Source organism: Amblyraja radiata, chromosome 15 (genome assembly GCF_010909765.2).
Source record: "Amblyraja radiata isolate CabotCenter1 chromosome 15, sAmbRad1.1.pri, whole genome shotgun sequence".
Taxonomy (NCBI): Eukaryota; Metazoa; Chordata; class Chondrichthyes; order Rajiformes; family Rajidae; genus Amblyraja; species Amblyraja radiata.
In genome coordinates, this window is record NC_045970.1 from 52,921,537 (window position 1) to 52,941,948 (window position 20,412).

At 49.7% G+C, this 20,412-nt stretch overlaps 1 protein-coding gene across 4 annotated transcripts in view; it reads right to left on the bottom strand.

The window, feature by feature from the left end:
- Positions 1-7,720: 7,720 nt before the first annotated feature.
- The window catches only part of LOC116981523 (zinc finger protein 84-like), a 70,589-nt gene continuing 57,897 nt past the window's right edge, over positions 7,721-20,412 (bottom strand). For 3 of the 4 annotated variants that reach the window (XM_033034594.1, XM_033034593.1, XM_033034591.1), the window contains one exon: positions 7,721-9,408. In XM_033034594.1, the coding sequence (XP_032890485.1) occupies positions 7,952-9,322 (1,371 nt within the window). In that variant the 5' untranslated portion in view covers positions 9,323-9,408 and the 3' untranslated portion in view covers positions 7,721-7,951. Of the gene's footprint in view, positions 9,409-14,512; positions 14,516-20,412 lie in introns of all 4 variants that reach the window. The other variant, XM_033034592.1, reaches the window with a different exon arrangement.

Genomic DNA, 20,412 nt, shown 5'->3' on the forward strand with positions numbered 1-20,412 from the left:
TGACTTCAGTGGTGGGCAAATTAATGGAAAAGATACTTAGAGATAATATATATAAGCATCTGGATAAACAAGGTCTGATTAGGAACAGTCATTCAAGGAACAGAATTGTGCCTGGAAGGTCATGTTTGACTAATCTTCTTGAATTCTTTGAAGAGGTTACTAGGGAAATTGACGAGGGTAAAGCAGTGGATGTTGTCTATATGGACTTTAGTAAGGCCTTTGACAAGGTTCCTCATGGAAGGTTGGTTAAGAAGGTTCAACTGTTGGGTATAAATGCAGGAATAGCAAGATGGATTCAACAGTGGCTGAATGGGAGAAGCCAGAGGGTAATGGTGGATGGCTGTTTGTCGGGTTGGAGGCAGGTGACTAGTGGGGTGCCTCAGGGATCGGTGTTGGGTCCTTTGTTGTTTGTCATGTACATCAATGATCTGGATGAAGGGGTGGTAAATTGGATTAGTAAGTATGCAGATGATACCAAGATAGGGGGTGTTGTGGATAATGAAGAGGATTTCCAACGTCTACAGAGTGATTTAGGCCATTTGGAAGAATGGGCTGAAAGATGGCAGATGGAGTTTAATGCTGATAAATGTGAGGTGCTACACCTTGGCAGGACAAATCAAAATAGGACGTACATGGTAAATGGTAGGGAATTGAAGAATACAGTTGAACAGAGGGATCTGGGAATAACCGTGCATAGTTCCTTGAAGGTGGAATCTCATATAGATAGGGTGGTAAAGAAAGCTTTTGGTATGCTAGCCTTTATAAATCAGAGCATTGAGTATAGAAGCTGGGATGTAATGTTAAAATTGTACAAGGCATTGGTGAGACCAAATCTGGAGTATGGTGTACAATTTTGGTCGCCCAATTATAGGAAGGATGTCAACAAAATAGAGAGAGTACAGAGGAGATTTACTAGAATGTTGCCTGGGTTTCAACAACTAAGTTACAGAGAAAGGTTGAATAAGTTAGGTCTTTATTCTCTGGAGCGCAGAAGGTTAAGGGGGGACTTGATAGAGGTCTTTAAAATGATGAGAGGGATAGACAGAGTTGATGTGGATCAGCTTTTCCCTTTGAGAATAGGGAAGATTCAAACAAGAGGACATAACTTCAGAATTAAGGGACAGAAGTTTAGGGGTAACATGAGGGGGAACTTCTTTACTCAGAGAGTGGTAGCGGTGTGGAATGAGCTTCCAGTGGAAGTGGTGGAGGCAGGTTCGTTGGTATCATTTAAAAATAAATTGGATAGGCATATGGATGAGAAGGGAATGGAGGGTTATGGTATGAGTGCAGGCAGGTGGGACTAAGGGAAAAAAGATGTTCGGCACGGACTTGTAGGGCCGAGATGGCCTGTTTCCGTGCTGTAATTGTTATATGGTTATATAGGTCCCACATAGATTAGTGGGCAAAATTACAGCACATGGTATTGGGGGTGAGGAACTGACATGGATAGAGAATTGGTTGGCAGACAGGAAACAACGAGTAGGGATTAAAGGGTCCCTTTCAGAACGACAGGCAGTGACTAGTAGGGTACCGCAAGGTTCGGTGCTGGGACTGCAGCCATTTACAATATACGTCAATGATTTCGATGAAGCGATTCAAAGTAACATTCGCAAATTTGCAGATGACAGAAAGCTGGGTGGCAGTGTGAACTGTGAGGATACTATGAGGATGCAGGATGACTTGGACAGATTGGGTGAGTGGGCGGATGCATGGCAGATGCAGTTTAATGTGCATAAATGTGAGGTTATCCATTTTGGTGGCAAAAACAGGTAGGCAGATTATTATCTGAATGGCGTCAAGTTGGGAAAAAGGGAAGTACAAAGTGGTCTGAGGGTCCTTGTTCATCAGTCACTGAAAGTAAGCATGCAGGTACAGCATGCAGTGAAGAAAGCTAATGGCATGTTGGCCTTCATAACAAGAGGAGTTGAGTATAGGAGCAAAGAGATCCTTCTGCATTTCTGCAGGGCCATAGTGAGACCACACCTGGAGTATTGCGTGCAGTTTTGGTCTCCAAATTTGAGGAAGGACATTCTTGCTATTGAGGGCGTGCAGCGTAGGTTCACAAGGTTAATTCCCGGGATGGTGGGACTGTCATATGTTGATAGAATGGAGCGGCTGGGCTTGTATACTCTGGAATTTAGGATGAGAGGAGATCTTAGATTTTTACGGGATTGTACACACTAGAGGCAGGAAACATGTTACTGATGTTGGGGGAGTCCAGAACCAGGGGCCACAGGTTTAAGAATAAGGGATAGGCCGTTTAGAATGGTGACGAGGAAAATAATTTTTACCCAGAGGGTTGTGAATCTGTGGAATTCTCTGCCTCAGAAGGCAGTGGAGGCCAATTCTCTGGATGCCTTCAAGAGAGTTAGATAGAGCTCTTAAAGATAGCGGAGTCGAGGGATATGGGGAGAAGGCAGGAACGGGGAACTGAATGTGGATGATCAGCCGTGATACTTAGGAACATAGAAAATAGGTGCAGGAGTAGGCCTTCGAGCCTGCACCGCCATTCAATATGATCATGGCTGATCATCCAACTCAGTATCCTGTACCTGCCTTCTCTCCATACCCCCTGATCCCTTTAGTCACAAGGGCCACATCTAACTCCCTCTTAAATATAGCCAATGAACTGGCCTCAACTACCTTCTGTGGCAGAGAATTCCAGAGATTCACCACTCTCTGTGTGAAAAATGTTTTTCTCATCTCGGTCCTAAAAGATTTCCCCCTTATCCTTTAACTGTGACCCCTTGTTCTGGACTTCCCCAACATCGGGAACAATCTTCCTGCATCTATCTAGCCTGTCCAACCCCTTAAGAATTTTGTACGTTTCAATAAGATCCCTCCTCAATCTTCTAAATTCTAGCGAGTACAAGCCGAGTCTATCCAGTCTTTCTTCATATGAAGGTCCTGACATCCCAGGAATCAGTCTATGGCAAGAATGTCTTTCCTCAGATTAGGTGATCACAGTGAATGGTGGTGCTGGCTCGAAGGGCCGAATGGCCTACTCCTGCACCTATTGTCTATTGTGTAAACCCTTCAATCTCACACCCCACCCTGTCTCTCTCCCACCCCCCCCCCCCCCACCCCCTTCACTGCCTCCTGTTCCCACACACAGTGCCACCAGGTGGCAGACCCTCACAGGTAACTACAAAGGGTTTATTGATAAGTAAGCTTTCAACAGAAACAATGCTTTAAACAGACAGCAAGTGATAAAGCTTGGGTTTACAATACTTTTGTGGAATTCACAGCATCTATTCCGAAACGACAAATAAAGCAAAGGTTTCCATTTAAAATCCTCCACCCTCCCTCCAGCCGTGTCAGGGCGAGGCAAGGTCCACCACTGGCCTGCGTACGATCGCCGGACGACGTGCCCTTCTCACACGCTCTAGGCGAGGGTGGAGTCACCGTACTCACCCCCCCCCCCGCCCCCCCTCCTCCCCTTTCAACTCTAAGGCCACACTGGAGGGAAATCAGACCTCACAGAAACCCTCAGCCCCCGGCCGGTTTCATGCCTTGCACATCGGATGGGGAGGATCAGTTTGGGTCGAGAAAGCTGGGACAGACACCAATGGTCCTCAGGAGACAGGCAAGGCAACATCGATGGAGAAAACACAGGGAGTGCGCGAGGCACAGAGTCAGGCAGCACTTGTGGTGGGAGGGGGGGTGGGGCAGAGGGTGGGAGAGAGAGAGACAGGGAGGGGGAGAGATGGAGACCGATAAGGGGGGTGAGCGAGAGAGAGGGAGGGTGAGCGAGAGAGAGGGGGGGTGAGCGAGAGAGAGGGGGGGTGAGCGAGAGAGAGGGGGGGTGAGCGAGAGAGGGGGGAAGAGAGAGAGAGAGGCAGAGGGGGATGGAGAGACGGCGGGGAGGAGAGGGATAGACGGGGGGGGGAAGAGGGATTGACAGGGGAGGAGAGGGAGAGACAGAGGGGGAGAGGGAGAGAGACAGGGGGGAGAGAGAGAGAGGCAGAGGGGGAGGGAGAGACGGAGGGGGGGAGAGGGAGAGACGGGGTAGAGGGAGAGACAGAGGGGGAGAGGGAGACAGGGGGAAGAGGGAGACAGGGGGAGAGGGAGAGACAGGGGGAGAGGGAGAGACAGGGGGAGAGCGAGAGACACAGAGAAATAGAGGGAGAGACAGAGAGTCATAGACGGGGGAGAGAGAGAGAGAGAGAGAGGGAAAGATGGAGAGGGGAGAGAGGTAGGGAGTTAAGAGAAAGGGAGTCAACTGTTACTGGGAGAACGCAGGAGAAAAACAGACCAGCCATGATCGAATGGCGGAGTAGACTCGATGGGCTGAACGGTCTAGCTCTGTTCCTGTGTCTTACGGTCTCATGAAAAGGCGGTGAGTTGGGGCAGAGGGAAGGCTGGCGACAGGGCAGAGAGAGGGGAAACAACACAACAGCATTATCGCCCCATCTATCGTTTCTATTACAGGCCCCCTCTCAGTATCCCCAAGACCCCCTTCTCTCTCTCTCTCTCTCTCTCTGTCTCTCTCTCTCGAGGCCCCCCATCCCCAACTCCTCTTTCTGTTGCTCCTCGTGACTCCCAGTAAAAGCTCGTGGGCCAGAGACATCCCCCCCGCACTCCCCCCCCCCCCCCCCCCCCCCCCCCCTCCTTCCCGTCCCCGTCCCCCACCCCGTCTCTCCACATATGCTGCCTGACCAGCCGAACATGTTTCCAGCTCCTCAGATTTCCTCATCGTTATTGATTTTTATTTTTTAGGTAGAAGCAAAGAACTGTAGATGCTGGTTTAACCCAGAGATAGACACAAAGTGCTGGAGTAACGTAACGGGTCAAGCAGCATCTTGGGAGAAAAGGGATGCTTGACGTTTTGGGCCGGGGGCCCTTCTTCAGATTTTTGTTCCCACATAAAGAAAGAGGTAACTTTTGGCTTACTCAGAAGCTTTGGTGGAGAGTGTGGGGTCCAAGTTAAGAGAATCATACCGATTTGGGAGCGAGACCCCCCATCCACCAAGCTCTCTCCCCACCCCACCCAAACCCCAGTCTCGACAGGGACTTCATTCACAACCCAGGCTCGGGACCAGATTCAACAAAGGGAAATCATCTACAATATACAGAGATCCTTAAAAATAAAAATTTAAAAAAAAATCAATCTACTCAAAAGACAGACCTGACCCCATCTAGGACTCGCACCCTACAGCGAAGAATTACATCGCAAATCCAAAATCCCAGCGGACATCAGAGAAACGATCCGAGTCGGACCAGACACCCGGGGTCATTCTTGGCTCCACATACTCTCTCGGCCCCACCCGCCCCCCTTCCCCCTCCCCTCCATGGACGCCAATCTCACCCGGAAATGGGGGTGGGGGGGGGGGGTAAATAATCAGAGAACTCCACAGTTTCAGTCTTCAACCTCCACGCCACCTGCCAAGAGATAGTCAGTTACGGGAGTTTCCTCGATTGAAGAGGTTTCTGGCCGATGGCGTTGATTCGATGGGTCGGGGGGGGGGCGCACCCCGTCCCTTCAGCTGTGGCAACAAACAGTCAGTCAGTCAGTCCGCCGCTTCCCGCTGGTCTGTAGCTCGACGCCGTGGTCCGTCTTACATCCCCAACTTGAGAAATCTCGCTCGAGAAAAAAGTTGCCCCCTTAGCTTCAGAAAACAAAATTAATCGAGGATCGGCTGTTGCGGGAGGGGGTTCGAGTGGAGCGACAGGGTCAGGATCTTCACACCCCCTCCGCCTCCTCCGCAGCCTTTACCCGGACCCTCGGAGTTGTCCGCGTGCAGGCGCCCCCTTATCCTGGGCCCGACGGCCGGCAGCCGAGTGGGCGTGAAGCTCCACGCTGGCTCCTTCCACCTGGGTCCTGCGGAAACGAGACACCAAACACCCTCCCGAGGGACCAGGGACAATTGCTTCGCCCCCCCCCCCCCCCCCCCCCCCCCCCCCTCTCCCTCAACCAGGGAGGGGAAATCTATCCCCACAAGGGAGGAGGATCATGAGTGCCCGAGGGGTGGGGAATACCTCCCCCCTGCCTGGGGGAAGGGAGAACGCCACCAAGGGAGGGAGAAGTGCCAGAGTTGAACGGTGGGAGGGGTGGTGGCGGCCATTGACAGAGTCGTGTTACGGGGCATATCAAGGCAACGCAACTACCCGTCCCACCCATCTGTGCCCCCCTCGATTCCTACTAATCCCACCACCCCCGCACTCACATCAACGTTGCCCTTGGGGGAGGGGTCCAGAGCCAAGTGCGGGAAAGTCACGCCATCATGGGGTCACTGGTGAGGGAGCTGCTTGTGTGGATGTGGGGGGGGGGGGGGGGGGGGAGAGAGGGAAGGAGTAAGCTGGGAGGATGGCAGGATGAGGGAGGTGGTGGTGATAAGAGGGGGGGGGGGATAGGTGTGGCAGTGGCAGGAAGGCAGAGTTGAGGGCAAGTGAGGAAGGAGGAAATGGGGGGAAAGAAGAAAGGGTGTGAGGAGGAAAGAAGGGAGGCATCAGAGACCAGAGAATTGGTGAGTGGGGCGAGGGAGATTTGGGGGGGGGGGGGGGGAAGGGATAGGAAGAAGGGAGTGAATGGGGTAGTAATAAGGGATGTGAGACCTATCCATGTTCTCCAGAGATGCTGCCTGACCCACTGAATTACTCCAGCACGTTGGGTCTATTAAAAAAAAAAAGGGGGGGGAAATGCAGTTGGCTAAAGGATGATACAGCACAGAAACAGGCCCTTCGGCCCATCGACCCTGTGCCGACCATCAACCACCCATTCTACTCTAATTCTACACCGATCTTTGTCACCCCCTCCCCACAAGTTCCCATCGACTCTACCCCTCAGCTTGAAGGCCGGGGGGAGTTCACTGCAGCCATTTGACCCAACGCCTCTCGCCCGCCTTTGGGAGACCCAATGGCGGTGTCACGGGGAGGACATGCAGACTCCACGCCGTGAGCGGGATCCAACCCGGGGGTCCTGGAGACGGTTGGCAGATACAGACCCCTCAACTCCCCCACCTCCAACGGTGTGGGCTGCCAGATTGCAGGCAGAGGAACCCAAGGAGACGAGGGCGGGGGGGTTGTGGGATGGAGAGGTCAGGGAAGGGCAGGAACGATGGGAAGAGTTCGAGGAAAGGCAAGTGTGAGGGGGAGTGGGTGGGAAGAGCAGGGCTGGGAGGGATGGAGGCGACGAGGGGTTTGGGAAAGGCAGAAGTGAGGGGCAAGGTTCAGGAATGAGGGGTGAGGGGCAGGGTTCGGAGAAGGGCAGGGCAAGAGTGAGCCGATTCAAATCCAAAGACAAGCCAGTTCCATTCGAGTTGGGCACAGAAGATCAAAAATCACAAACAGACCAGCAGATTCCTTGTATGTGAATACTTGGCCAATAAACTTATTCATTCATTCACTCATTCATTCATTCATTCATTCATTCATTCATTCAGAGAGGCTGCAGAGGAAAGGGGAAGTGGTTCAGGGGGAGGGCATGTGTGGAGGTGCTGGTGAGAGAGTTCAGGGAGCTGGAGTGAGGGGGCGAGGCGGGTGGGGGAAGAAGCGTGGCGGGCGGTACAGGTGAGGCGGTGTGGGCGTAGCACGAGGTGAGAGAGGGGATGGAAAGATGCAGGTGGGAGAGGGCGGGGAGAGGGGATAGGAAGAGCTGGTGAGGGAGAGAAGCTCGGGTAAGGGGGAGGATGCTGGGAGAGGGCAGAGCCGCAGAGGAGAGAGGGAGAACCCAGGGAAGAAGGGTGCGGGGGGGGGGGGGGGGGGGATGAGGGAGCGTGTGTAGAGGGGGAGAGCGGGGGAAGTGAGAGGGTGATGGTAGAGGAGAGGGGGCGAGGAAGGGAGAGGAAGAGAGAGGGCAGAGGAGAGGGGGAGGTGCAGAGAGGGGTGTTGTGGTGCGGGAGTGACGGGGGGAAGCGAGCAGGAGTAGGAATCAGGCCAGTTCCTCTCCGCTCTCTATCTCTCTCTCTCTCTCCGCCTCCCCCTCTCCCCCAGCGCCCGTCTCTCTCCCCCCTCACACGTGGACGCGTTGGTGCCGCAGCAGGTGGGAGGATCGGGAGAAGCCCTTGCCGCACTCGGAGCAGGAGAAGGGCCTCTCGCCGGTGTGGATGCGCTGATGGGTGAGCAGGGAGGAGGACTGGGTGAAGCCCTTCTCGCAGACGGTGCACTGGAAGGGGCGCTCGCCGCTGTGTACGCGCAGGTGCCGCAGCAGGTGGGACAGGCAGGTGAAGGCTTTGGCACACACGGAGCACTTGAAGGGCCTCTCGCCGGCCCGCGAGGGGCGGCCCGTCAGCAGGAGCGAGGCCGAGGCCGGCCCGGGGTCCAGCATCTCGCCCGGGGCCGTGTCGGTGCCGGTGCCGACCCCGGGCAACCCCGTCACCAGTGACCCTCCTCCTCCTCCTCCTCCTCCTCCTCCTCCTCCTCCTCCTCCTGCTCCTCCTCCTCCTCCTCCTCCTCCTCCTCCTTCGCCGCCTGCTTCTCCGCCGCCGACCGTCCCTCCCTCCTCCTCTGCCGCCTCCGCCTCCTCGTCAGGGTAGTGGACGGGGTTGTTCTCGGCGTGGACGTGCTGGTGGGCGAGGAGCAGCGAGAGCTGGGCGAAGCCGCGGCCGCAGATGGAACAGCGGAAGGGCCGCTCGCCGCTGTGGCTGTGCTGGTGGGTGAGCAGGTGGGACGATTGGGTGAACTTGCGGCCGCAGATGGAGCAGGCGAAGGGGCGCTCGCCGGTGTGGACCCGCTGGTGGGTGAGCAGGTGGGGCGAGCGGGTGAAGCCCTTGCCGCACAGCGAGCAGACGAAGGGCCGCTCCTCGGTGTGGAGCCGCCGGTGGCGCAGCAGGGTGGACGAGTCGGTGAAGCCCTTGCGGCAGACGGGGCAGGAGAAGGGGCGCTCGCCGGTGTGGAGCCGCTGGTGCCGCAGCCGGTTGGAGAGCTGGGTGAAGCCCTTGCCGCAGACGGAACAGCTGTAGGGCCGCTCGCCCGTGTGGACCCGCTGGTGGGTGAGCAGGTGGGAGGAGCGGGTGAAGCTCTTGTCACACACGGGGCAGGTGAAGGGGCGCTCGCCGGTGTGGACCCGCTGGTGCACCCGCAGGTCGGAGGAGCGGGAGAAGCCCTTGCCGCACACCACGCAGGCGTAGGGCCGCACGCCCGTGTGACATTTCCGGTGACTCTCCAGCTCCGACTGGGTGGCAAAGCCCTTCCCGCAGTCTCCGCACTTGAAGGGCTTCTCCTTGATCTGCGTGCTCTTTTCCTTCCCTGGCTGGGCCGCCGTGGCCACCGCCTTCGAGCCTTTCTTGTTGTTGTTGGTGTTGGTGTTGTTGCCGCCGCCACCGACTCCTCCTTTGCCTCCGACTCCTTCCCCTCCACCTCCACCTCCACCGCCGCCTTCCATCCCCGGTGAATGGCCTCCTTCACCGGCCCGCGCCGCCTTCTCGCCGATCCTCCGTCCCGGTGACACTTCTCCCCGCCGCCGCCGACCTGCAACGGCAAACATTCCACCCCGGGTCAGAAGCCGCAGGCGAAAAACCGGCACACATCACAGAAGCCCATTAGTCACGGGAGCAGAAATAGGCCATTCGACCCGTCGAGTCTACTCCGCCATTCTATTGTGGCTGTTCTTTCCTTCCCTCTCAACCCTATTCTCCTGCCTTCTCTCCATAGTTGAGGCCAGTTCATTGGCTATATTTAAGAGGGAGTTAGATGTGGCCCTTGTGGCTAAAGGGATCAGGGGGTATGGAGAGAAGGCAGGTACAGGATACTGAGTTGGATGATCAGCCATGATCATATTGAATGGCGGTGCAGGATCGAAGGGCCGAATGGCCTACTCCTGCACCTATCTTCTATGTTTCTATTGACGCCCGGACTAATCAAGAATCTGTCAACCCCTGAAAGGCCCATTTCCACGCTGTATGGCCCCGCTAGAGCACAGTCCGGGGCTACAATCTACCTCACTGGAGACCCCTGGACAATATTGAATCGGACTTTGTCGCTATTCCTTTCATGTGTAGGCAAGAACTGCAGATGCTGGTTTAAATCGAAGATAGACAGAAAATCCTGGAGTAACTCAGCTGGACAGGGTCTCGACCCGAAACGTCACCCATTCCTTCTCTCCAGAGATGCTGCCCTGTTACTCCAGCATTTTGTGTCTATCTTATTTCTTTTATCATGCATCCCTGTACGCCGTGGATGGCTCGATTGTAAACATGCATAGATTTTCCGCTGATCGGGGTTAGCACACAACAAAAGTTCTACACTGGACCTCGGAGAACGAGACAATAAAATGAAAGAAACATCAATCTCTGCTTTAAAAACACCCAATAACCCGGCCCGTTTGCACCGTGATGGTCTGGATACCTGGAATAACTGATTATATACACAATAAATAAGAATACAATAGAAACATAGAAAATAGGTGCTGGAGTAGGCCATTCCGCCCTTCGAGCCTGCTGGCTGATCATCCAACTCAGTATCCTGTACCTGCCTTCTCTCCATACCCCCTGATCCCTTTAGCCACAAGGGCCACATCTAACTCCCTCTTAAATATAGCCAATGAACTGGCCTCAACTACCTTCTGTGGCAGAGAATACCAGAGATTCACCACTCTCTGTGTGAAAAATGTTTTCCTCGTCTCGGTCCTAAAAGATTTCCCCCTTATCCTTAAACTGTGACCCCTTGTTCTGGACTTCCCCAACATCGGGAACAATCTTCCTGCATCTTGCCTGTCCAACCCCTTGAGAATTTTGTAAGTTTCTATAAGATCCCCCCTCAATCTTCTAAATTCTAGCGAGTACAAACCGAGTCTATCCAGTCTTTCTTCATATGAAAGTCCTGACATCCCAGGAATCAGTCTGGTGAACCTTCTCTGTACTCCCTCTATGGCAAGAATTTCTTTCCTCAGATTAGGAGACCAAAACTGTACGCAATACTCCAGGTGTGGTCTCACCAAGACCCTGTACAACTGCAGTAGAACCTCCCTGCTCCTATACTCAAATCCTTTTGCTATGAATGCTAACATACCATTCGCCTTCTTCACTGCCTGCTGCACCTGCATGCCTACTTTTAATGACTGGTGTACCATGACACCCAGGTCTCGTTGCATCTCCCCCTTTCCTAATCGGCCACCATTCAGATAAAGTCTACTTTCCTGTTTTTGCCACCAAAGTGGATAACCTCACATTTATCCACATTATACTGCATCTGCCATGCATTTGCCCACTCACCCAGCCTATCCAAGTCACCTTGCAGCCTCCTAGCATCCTCCACACAGCTAACACTGCCCCCCAGCTTTGTGTCATCCGCAAACTTGGAGATATTGCATTCAATTCCCTCGTCCAAATCATTAATATATATCGTAAATAGCTGGGGTCCCAGCACTGAGCCTTGCGGTACCCCACTAGTCACTGCCTGCCATTGTGAAAAGGACCCGTTTACTCCTACTCTTTGCTTCCTGTCTGCCAGCCAGTTCTCTATCCACATCAATACTGAACCCCCAATACCGTGTGCTTTAAGTTTGTATACTAATCTCTTATGTGGGACCTTGTCGAAAGCCTTCTGAAAGTCCAGATATAACACATCCACTGGTTCTCCCTTATCCACTCTACTAGTTACATCCTCGAAAAATTGAGCTGTTTGGTTGCACTGTTGCCTTAATGAGCCTGTAAATCCTTAGCCAGTAAGCATTTCATTGTAGGCAGAAGAAACTGCAGATGATGGAATCTTGAGCAAAACACAAAGCGTTGGAAGAACTCAGCGGGCCAGGCATCATAAAGTCACAGATTAATACAGTGTGGAAACAGGCCCCTCGGCCCAACCTGCCCAACAATATCCCAGCTACCCTAGTCCAACACTTGGTCCATAACCCTCCAAACCTGTCCTATCCATGTACCTGTCCAACTGTTTCTTAAACGATGAGATAGTTCCAGCCTCAACTATCTCCTCTGGCAGCTTGTTCCACACACCCACCACCCTCTGTGAAAAAGTTACCTCTCGGATTCCTATTAAATCTTTTCCCATTCACCTTGAACCTTTGTCCTCTGGTCCTCGATTTCCCTTCTCTGGGTAAAAGACCCTGTGCATCTACCCGATCTATTCCTCTCATGATTTTGTATGCCTCTATAAGATCTCTCCTCATCCTCTTACGCTCCATGCAATAGAGACCCAGCCTACTCAACCTCTTCCCATAGCTCACACCCTCTAGTCCTGGCAACATCCTCGTAATTTTTTTCTGAACTCTTTCAAGATTGACAATATCTTTCCTATAACATGGTGCCCAGAACTGAGCACAATATTCTAAATGCAGTCTCACCAATGTCTTATACAACTACAACATGACCTCCCAACTTCTATATTCAATACTCTGACTGATGAAGGCCAAAGTGCCAAAAGCAAAATCTATCTGCGACTTGACCTTCAAGGAACCATGCACCTGTACTTCTAGATCCCTCTACTCTACCACACTACCCAGAGGCCTACCATTTACTGTGTAGGTCCTGCCCTTGTTCGATTTCACAAAATGCAACACCTCACACTTCTCTGTATTAAATTCCATCAACCATTCCTCCGCCCACCTGGCCAATCGATCCAGATCCTGTTGCAACCGTTCATAACCATCTTCACTATCTGCAAAACCACTAACTTTCATATCATCAGCAAACTTGCTAATCTTGCCCTGTATGTTCTCATCCAAATCATTGATGTAGATGACAAACATAACGGGCTCAGCACCGAACCCTGAGGCACACCACTAATCACTGGCCTCCAGTCAGAGAAGCAACCTTCCACCATCACCCTCTGCTTCCTTCCATGGAGCCAATTTGCTATCCATTCAGCTATCTCTCCTTGGATCCCATGAGATCTAACCTTCCAGAGCAGCCTACCCTGCGGCACCTTGTCGAATGCCTTACTAAGGTCCACGTACACAACATCTACAGCTCTGCCTTCATCAAACGTTTTGGTCACGTCTTCAAATAAATCAATCAGATTTGTGAGACACAACCTCCCACGTACAAAACCATGCCGACTGTCCCTAATCAGCCCTTGCCCATCCAAATGCCTGTATATCCTATCCTTCAGAATACTCTCCAGTAATTTACCAACTACAGATGTTAAGCTCACCGGCCTATAGTTCCCAGCATTTTCCCTGCAGCCCTTCTTGAAAAGAGACACAGCATTTGCCACCCTCCAATCCCCTGGCACCTCTCCTGTATTTAAGGACGACTCATAAATTTCAACCAGGTCTCCCGCAATTTCCTCTCTAGTTTCCCGCAATGTCCTCAGATATATCTGACTAGGCCTCGGAGATTTGTCTACCTTCAGTATCTTCAGTACTTCCTCGACGGTAACCCTGACTGCTCTCATGACACTGCCAGTGACTGCTCCAATTTCCTCCGTCCTACTGTCTTTCTCCTCTGTAAATACAGAGGAGAAATACTCATTGAGGACCTTTCCCATCTCCTGTGGCTCCACACAGAGGTGACCGCTTTTATTTCTGAGAGGTCCCACTCTCTCTCTAGTTACCCTTTTCCCCCTGATGTATTTATAAAAAATGTGGGGGTTGTCTTTTATGCTACCCGCCAGAGCTATCTCCTGGCCCCTTTTTGCCCTTCTGATCTCCTTTTTTAGTATGCTCCTTAATCCTTGAAACTCATCCAGGGATGCACTTGATCCCAGCTGTCTATACCTGTCCCATGCGTCCTTTTTATTCTCAATTCAATGCCTCTATATCCCTCGTCAGCCAAGCTTCCTTACGTTTGCCTGCTTTGCCTTTCACACTAACGGGGACGTACATATCCTGAGCTCTCTTCAGAACACTTTTAAAAACATCCCACTTGGCCGATGTTCCTTTTCCCTCAAATAACCTGCTCCAGTCAACTTGAGCGAGACCTTCTGTCATACCCTCAAAGTTGGCCTTACCCTAGTTGAGCATTTTAACACGTGGACTCTGTCCGTCCCGATCCAGAACTATCTTAAACCTAAGCGAACTGTGGTCACTGGTCCCAAAAGGCTCCTCCACACACAATTCATTAACTTGCCCTTCCCAATTTCCCAATACTAGATCCAGCGTTGCCCTCTCGCGTGTGGGGGCCTCCACATACTGTTTAAGAAAACTCTCCTGGATGCCAGACTAAACATCTTCCTGAATGGCAGCATAAGATAACAGCTCCTCCGAAAAATTTAGCCCTGTTAGTTTGCATAATATAACATTTATTGAGAACAACTGACCTGATGAAAGGGGCAAGAATGGGAAGACGAGATGCAAACAAGAAAAGAACTGCTGAACAACCCGAAAACGAAGAAAACACGGATAGCTCACCTACAAAGGTACAAGAGGGCGAAGCTAGCTACAACCCGCACCAGAAAGATGTAGAGCTCATCTTAGCCACTGTTTTGGAGGAGATACGGGACTTTCGCAAAGACACAAAAGAACAGCTAATCGATATAAAGGGCGAGCTCACCAATGTTAATCAAAAAATAGCGGTGGCGGAGACACGGTTCGAAAAGGGTGGAAGACTGTGTGCTAAACGTGTAGCAGGTGCTAGCTAAGACGATAAAAGTGATAAACCAGCAAGAAAACAAGCGACACGACCTAGAAGGGCGATCCAGACAGGAGAAAATACGGATATATAATGTTCCCGAAGGAGCTGAGGGGTCGTCTATGGTGGACTTTGTGGATAAGCTATTGCGGGACACACTTGAACTTCCACCCACCACGGAGTTTCACATCAAGAGAGCGCACCGATCGCTCGCCCCGAAACCGCCCACGGAGACCCAAGAGATAAACCACGATCCATAATAATCAGATTTGTCCGTTACAAAACGAAAGAAGAGATTTTGCGCAAGGCCTAGGGAAAGAAACAAGTGTTTTTGAATGGGAGACTAATATACTTTGATCAAGACTACGCCCCAGCTGTGTTACAGAAGCAAAAAGAATATTCTGAGGTGAAACGGGTGTTAAAGCAGAACAAGATCCGCTTACAAACTCCGTTCCCCACCAAGTTACGAGTATTTTACGATGGCGAGACACAGCTGTACCAGAAGGTGGACGAGGCGACCACTGACATGAGGAACAGAGGACTGCCCGTCAGAGTGACCACACCAAGCAACTGTCCCGCACTGCGTGGGAGATGGTGGGTAGATCTAGACCGCAGGGGGCGGCCAAGGAGCAGGACATCGTGGAGAGATTACGGGCCTTTAGAAGACAGCCCTCGTCTTCAGAAGAGCTTTCATATGAAGAAAGACTGGATAGACTCGGCTTGTACTCGCTAGAATTTAGAAGATTGAGGGGGGGGATCTTATAGAAACTTACAAATTTCTTAAGGGGTTGGACAGGCTAGATGCAGGAAGATTGTTCCCGATGTTGGGGAAGTCCAGAACAAGGGGTCACAGTTTAAGGATAAGGGGGATGTCTTTTAGAACCGAGACGAGAAAAATATTTTTCACACAGAAAGTGGTGAATCTCTGGAATTCTCTGCCACAGAAGGTAGTTGAGGCCAGTTCATTGGCTATATTTAAGAGGGAGCTAGATGTGGCCCTTGTGGCTAAGGGGATCAGGGGGTATGGAGAGAAGACAGGTACGGGATACTGAGTTGGATGATCAGTCATGATCATATTGAATGGCGGTGCAGGCTCAAAGGGCGGAATGGCCTACTCCTGTACCTATTTTCTATGTTTAAGTTATGGATAACTTTAAAAATGTAGGTGAACTGAATTTTTAAAAGTCGACAGTGCTTTATTTCATTAGTTACGTTCAACTGTTTTTCCCTATTTAAACGAAGTTAAATACAGGGGAGGAATGCACAGGGAGGTGTTCTGCATAATGTGTTCTGCATTATGGACGGATTTTTGTTTTGGATGCTGCAGTGGGGGCGCTCAGCTCACAGATGAGAGAGGCTCTCCCCCACAACTAAGCTTTTTCTCAAGCCTAGCCCAGGGTCATCCACAGGAGACCCCGACCTTGGAATCACGCCTTTGTTTTTTCATATGTTGTTGTGTTTTTGTCTGTTCAGGGAGTAGATTTGTTATGCCTAATTTCACCGTGTTACCGATACACAGAAAGTTAAATCCAAATGGCTACTGGCAAGGTAAAATTCATTTCTTTTAATGTGAATGGACTGTTAAACCAAATTAAATGCAGCAAGATTTTTAACTAAAGTGAGGAAAGAACAAGCCCATATCATATACTTATCAAACCCATCTAAATGACAAAGAACACAAAAAACTTTTTTTTTAAAAAGGGTTTCACTAAACCTCGTTTTCTCCTCATATATATCGGGGTGTATGAGAGGAGTCGCTACTCTCATCTCAAGCAAGTTAAATTCTGAGAAAGTATTTGAAATGAGTGATAAGGACGGTAGATTTATTTTAGGAAGGGGGAATATAGATGGGAATCAAGTTACGTTGCTGAATGTATATGCACCTCCTGGAAGTGATTTTAATTTCTTCCAGAGAATCATTAATATCATGATAATGGAAACGGAAGCCTTCTTATTTGTGGGGGAGACTTAAATATACATTTACAACCAGAGCTAGACTTGGCCTGTAGAAAAACACATGATGCAAAGTCTTTACATAGGAAAGTCAAAATTATTTTTAAAGAGGTCGGTTTAATTGATACATGCCGGAACCTTTTCCCTAATAGAAGGGATTACACCCATTACTTGGCCCCACACTCTCTATACACAAGAATAGACTATTTTATAACATTTGGAAAGGATAAAGACAAAATACACACCTGTGAATTGGAACAATAGATTTAAGTGACCATGCACCTATTTACCCATCTGTTGATTTCGACCTACGTCCAAAAAATGCTACATGGAAACAGAACTCGAGCCTACTCAATGATCTTAACTTTAAGGAAACATAGAAACATAGAAAACAGGTGCAGGAGTAGGCCATTCGGCCCTTCGAGCCTGCACCGCCATTCAATATGATCATGGCTGATCATCCAACTCAGTATCCTGTACCTGCCTTCTCTCCATACCCCCTGATCCCTTTAGCCACAAGGGCCACATCTAACTCCCTCTTAAATATAGCCAATGAACTGGCCTCAACTACCTTCTGTGGCAGAGAATTCCAGAGATTCACCACTCTCTGTGTGAAAAATGTTTTCCTCATCTCGGTCCTAAAAGATTTCCCCCTTATCCTTACTGTGATCCCTTGTTCTGGACTTCCCCAACATCGGGAACAATCTTCCTGCATCTAGCATGTCCAACCCCTTAAGAATTTTCTAAGTTTCTATAAGATCTCCCCTCAATCTTCTAAACTCTAGCGAGTATAAGCCGAGTCTATCCAGTCTTTCTTCATATGAAAGTCCTGACATCCCAGCAATCAGTCTGGTGAACCTTCTCTGTACTCCCTCTATGGCAAGAATATCCTTCCTCAGATTAGGAGACCAAAACTGTACGCAATACTCCAGGTGTGGTCTCACCAAGACCCTGTACAACTGCAGTAGAACCTCCCTGCTCCTAAACTCAAATCCTTTTGCTATGAATGCTAACATACCATTCGCCTCTTCTTCACTGCCTGCTGCACCTGCATGCCTACTTTTAATGACTGGTGTACCATGACACCCAGGTCTCGTTGCATCTCCCCTTTTCCTAATCGGCCACCATTCAGATAATAATTAAACAAATTAAAGAACAAATTAAAAAGGAGATAAGTCTCTATTTAGAACTCAATGATAACGGAGAGGTCTCTCCCCCTATTTTGTGGGATGCTTTGAAGGCTGTTCTAAGAGGAAAAATCATAGCAATATCTTCATATAAGAAAAAAATAAGGAATAAAACATTTGGGGACTTGCAAAATAAGCTGAAGGAACTCGAAAGGAAACACAAATTGATGCCGGCGCGGAATACATTGGAGGAAATTAGAAATACTAGAAATGAAATCAATAATCTGGCTGCATAAGATATAAAGAAAAAGTGAATGTTCCTTAAACAGAGGCACTATGAAAGTGGTTCGAAATCTATGAATGTATTGGTGTGGAAACTAAAAAAAAAGATGGCTGAAAATACAGTTCACAGAATCAGACACCCAAGAACAAAAATATTGAAAAGTAAATTAAGTGAAATTCAAGAAGCCTTTGAAGTATTCGACAGAACTCTGTATTCTGAAGTTCCAGGAGGTAGCCAAACACATTCCTGAATTCCTTAGATTTGCCTACCTTAAATGAAGAACAAAACAAGATAATGGCTGGAGACATAACAGAGGGTGAATTAAAAATTTCCAATTAGTAGGCTCACGCTGAGCAAGTCACCAGGATCTGGTGGTTATACGGCAGAATGGTACAAGGAATTTAAAGAGGAATTAACACCTATTATACTCCGTACGTTAAACTGGGTCTTAAAAAAGGCACAAACACCACGGAGCTGGAGGGAGGCAATTATCTCTGCTATACCAAAAAAAGGTAAAGATAAAACAGAGTGTGGGTCATTTTGACCGATATCAGTTCTCAATGTAGATTTTAAATTATTCACTTCTATCATGGCCAAACGGTTAGAACAGTTCTTGCCTAAATTAATACACAATGACCAGACAGGGTTTATTCGGAAACGTCAAACACAGGACTATATACGACGGACATTACATATTGTGGACTACTTTCAAGAAAAAAAATTGAAGCAAAAGTGATAAGTGTGGACACTGAAAAGGCATTCAACCTGTGAACTGAAACTTTCTCTATCGAGTTCTACATAGATTTGCCCTGCATGGCACTATCCACAATCAGTACCCCGTTCCTGCCTTGTCCCCATATCCCCTGACCATATCTTTAAGACCCCTATCCAGCTCTCTCTTGAAAGTATCTAGAGAACCGGCCTCCACCGCCCTCCGAGGCAGAGAATTCCACAGACTCTGTGTGAAAAAGTGTTTCCTCATCTCTGTTCTAAATTGCCTTCCCCTGATTCTTAAACTGTGGCCCCTGGTTCTGGACTCTCCCAACATCGGGAACATTGTCCTGAACACGCTGCCAGGGGTGGTGGTGAAGGCAGATATGAAAATGTTGTTTAATCGGCCTTTAGATGGGTACATGAATATGCAGGAAATGGAAGGATATGGATCACATGCAGGTAGAGGAGATAAGTTGAACTTGGCATCATGCTCAGCACGGACATTGTGGGCTGAAGGGCCTTTTTTCAGTGCTGTACTGTTGTCTTGTATTATGGAAACGAGCAGATCCTTAGGACCCTCAATCCCACAATACCCAATGTAGCAACACCCTATAGAACATAGAACAGTACAGCAACAGGCCATTCGGCCCACAATATTTGGGCTGAAGACTGCACCAGCCAACTCTCAAAATGCCTGTCCCATCAATGCCTCGTATTATATGAGAGTGACTCTACCACTGTGCATGACGGCAAAGAAGCAATCAGACAAGTACATGGATAGGGCCGGTTTGGAAAGATATTGGCCAAACGCAGGCAAGTTGGGATGAGATGAGAAGAACTTTTTTCACACAGAGAGTGGTGAATCTCTGGAACTCCCTGCCACAGAGGGTAGTCGAGGCCAGTTCATTGGCTATATTTAAGAGGGAGTTAGATGTGGCCCTTGTGGCTAAGGGGATCAGAGGGTATGGAGAGAAGGCAGGTACGGGATACTGAGTTGGATGATCAGCCATGATCATATTGAATGACGGTGCAGGCTCGAAGGGCCGAATGGCCTACTCCTGCACCTAATTTCTATGTTTCTATGTCGGCCGGTGTGGGTAAATTGGTCCGAAGGGCCTGTTTCCACACTGTATGACTCCATGGCTATGGCAGGAGCATGGGGTTGAGAGGGAAAGATAGGTCAGCCATGATTGAATGGCGCTGTTTTAGAAAGTAGGTGAGGAGGAACTTTTTTAGTCAGAGGGTAGTTAATCTGTGGAACTCATTGCCACAGAGGGCTGTGGAGGTCAAGTGAGTGGATCATTTTATGGCACTGATAGACAAATTATTGATTAGAAAGGGGGTCAAGGGTTATGGGGAGAAGGAAGGAAAATGGGATTAGGAGATAGAGATCAGCCATAGAAACAAGGTGCAGGAGGAGGCCAATCGGCCCTTCGAGCCAGCACCGCCATTCATTGTGATCATGATTGAATGTAGACAAAAATGCTGGAGAAACTCAGCGGGAGAGGCAGCATCTATGGAGCGAAGGAATAGGTGACTTTTTGGGTCGAGACTTATGGTGGAGTAGACGCAATGGGCCGAATGGCCTAATTCTACTCCTATAACTTGTGAGTTTGTGAATGGCAGAGTAGACTTGATGGGACGAATGCCATAATTCTGCTCCTATAATTTGTGAAAACTGTAACCAGTCTTTAAAACCAAGCAAAATGTTGACGGGGGTGGGAAGGGAAAACAAGGCCTGCGTTTCTGTAGCGGCCCTGGATTAGCCAACATGGCTTCAGTCAACAAAATGGGTTCTTGTGACAGTCACCAACACAACAAATGAAGTGCGGCAGTCAGACTCGAGCACAGCAAGATGTCGTAGATACAACAG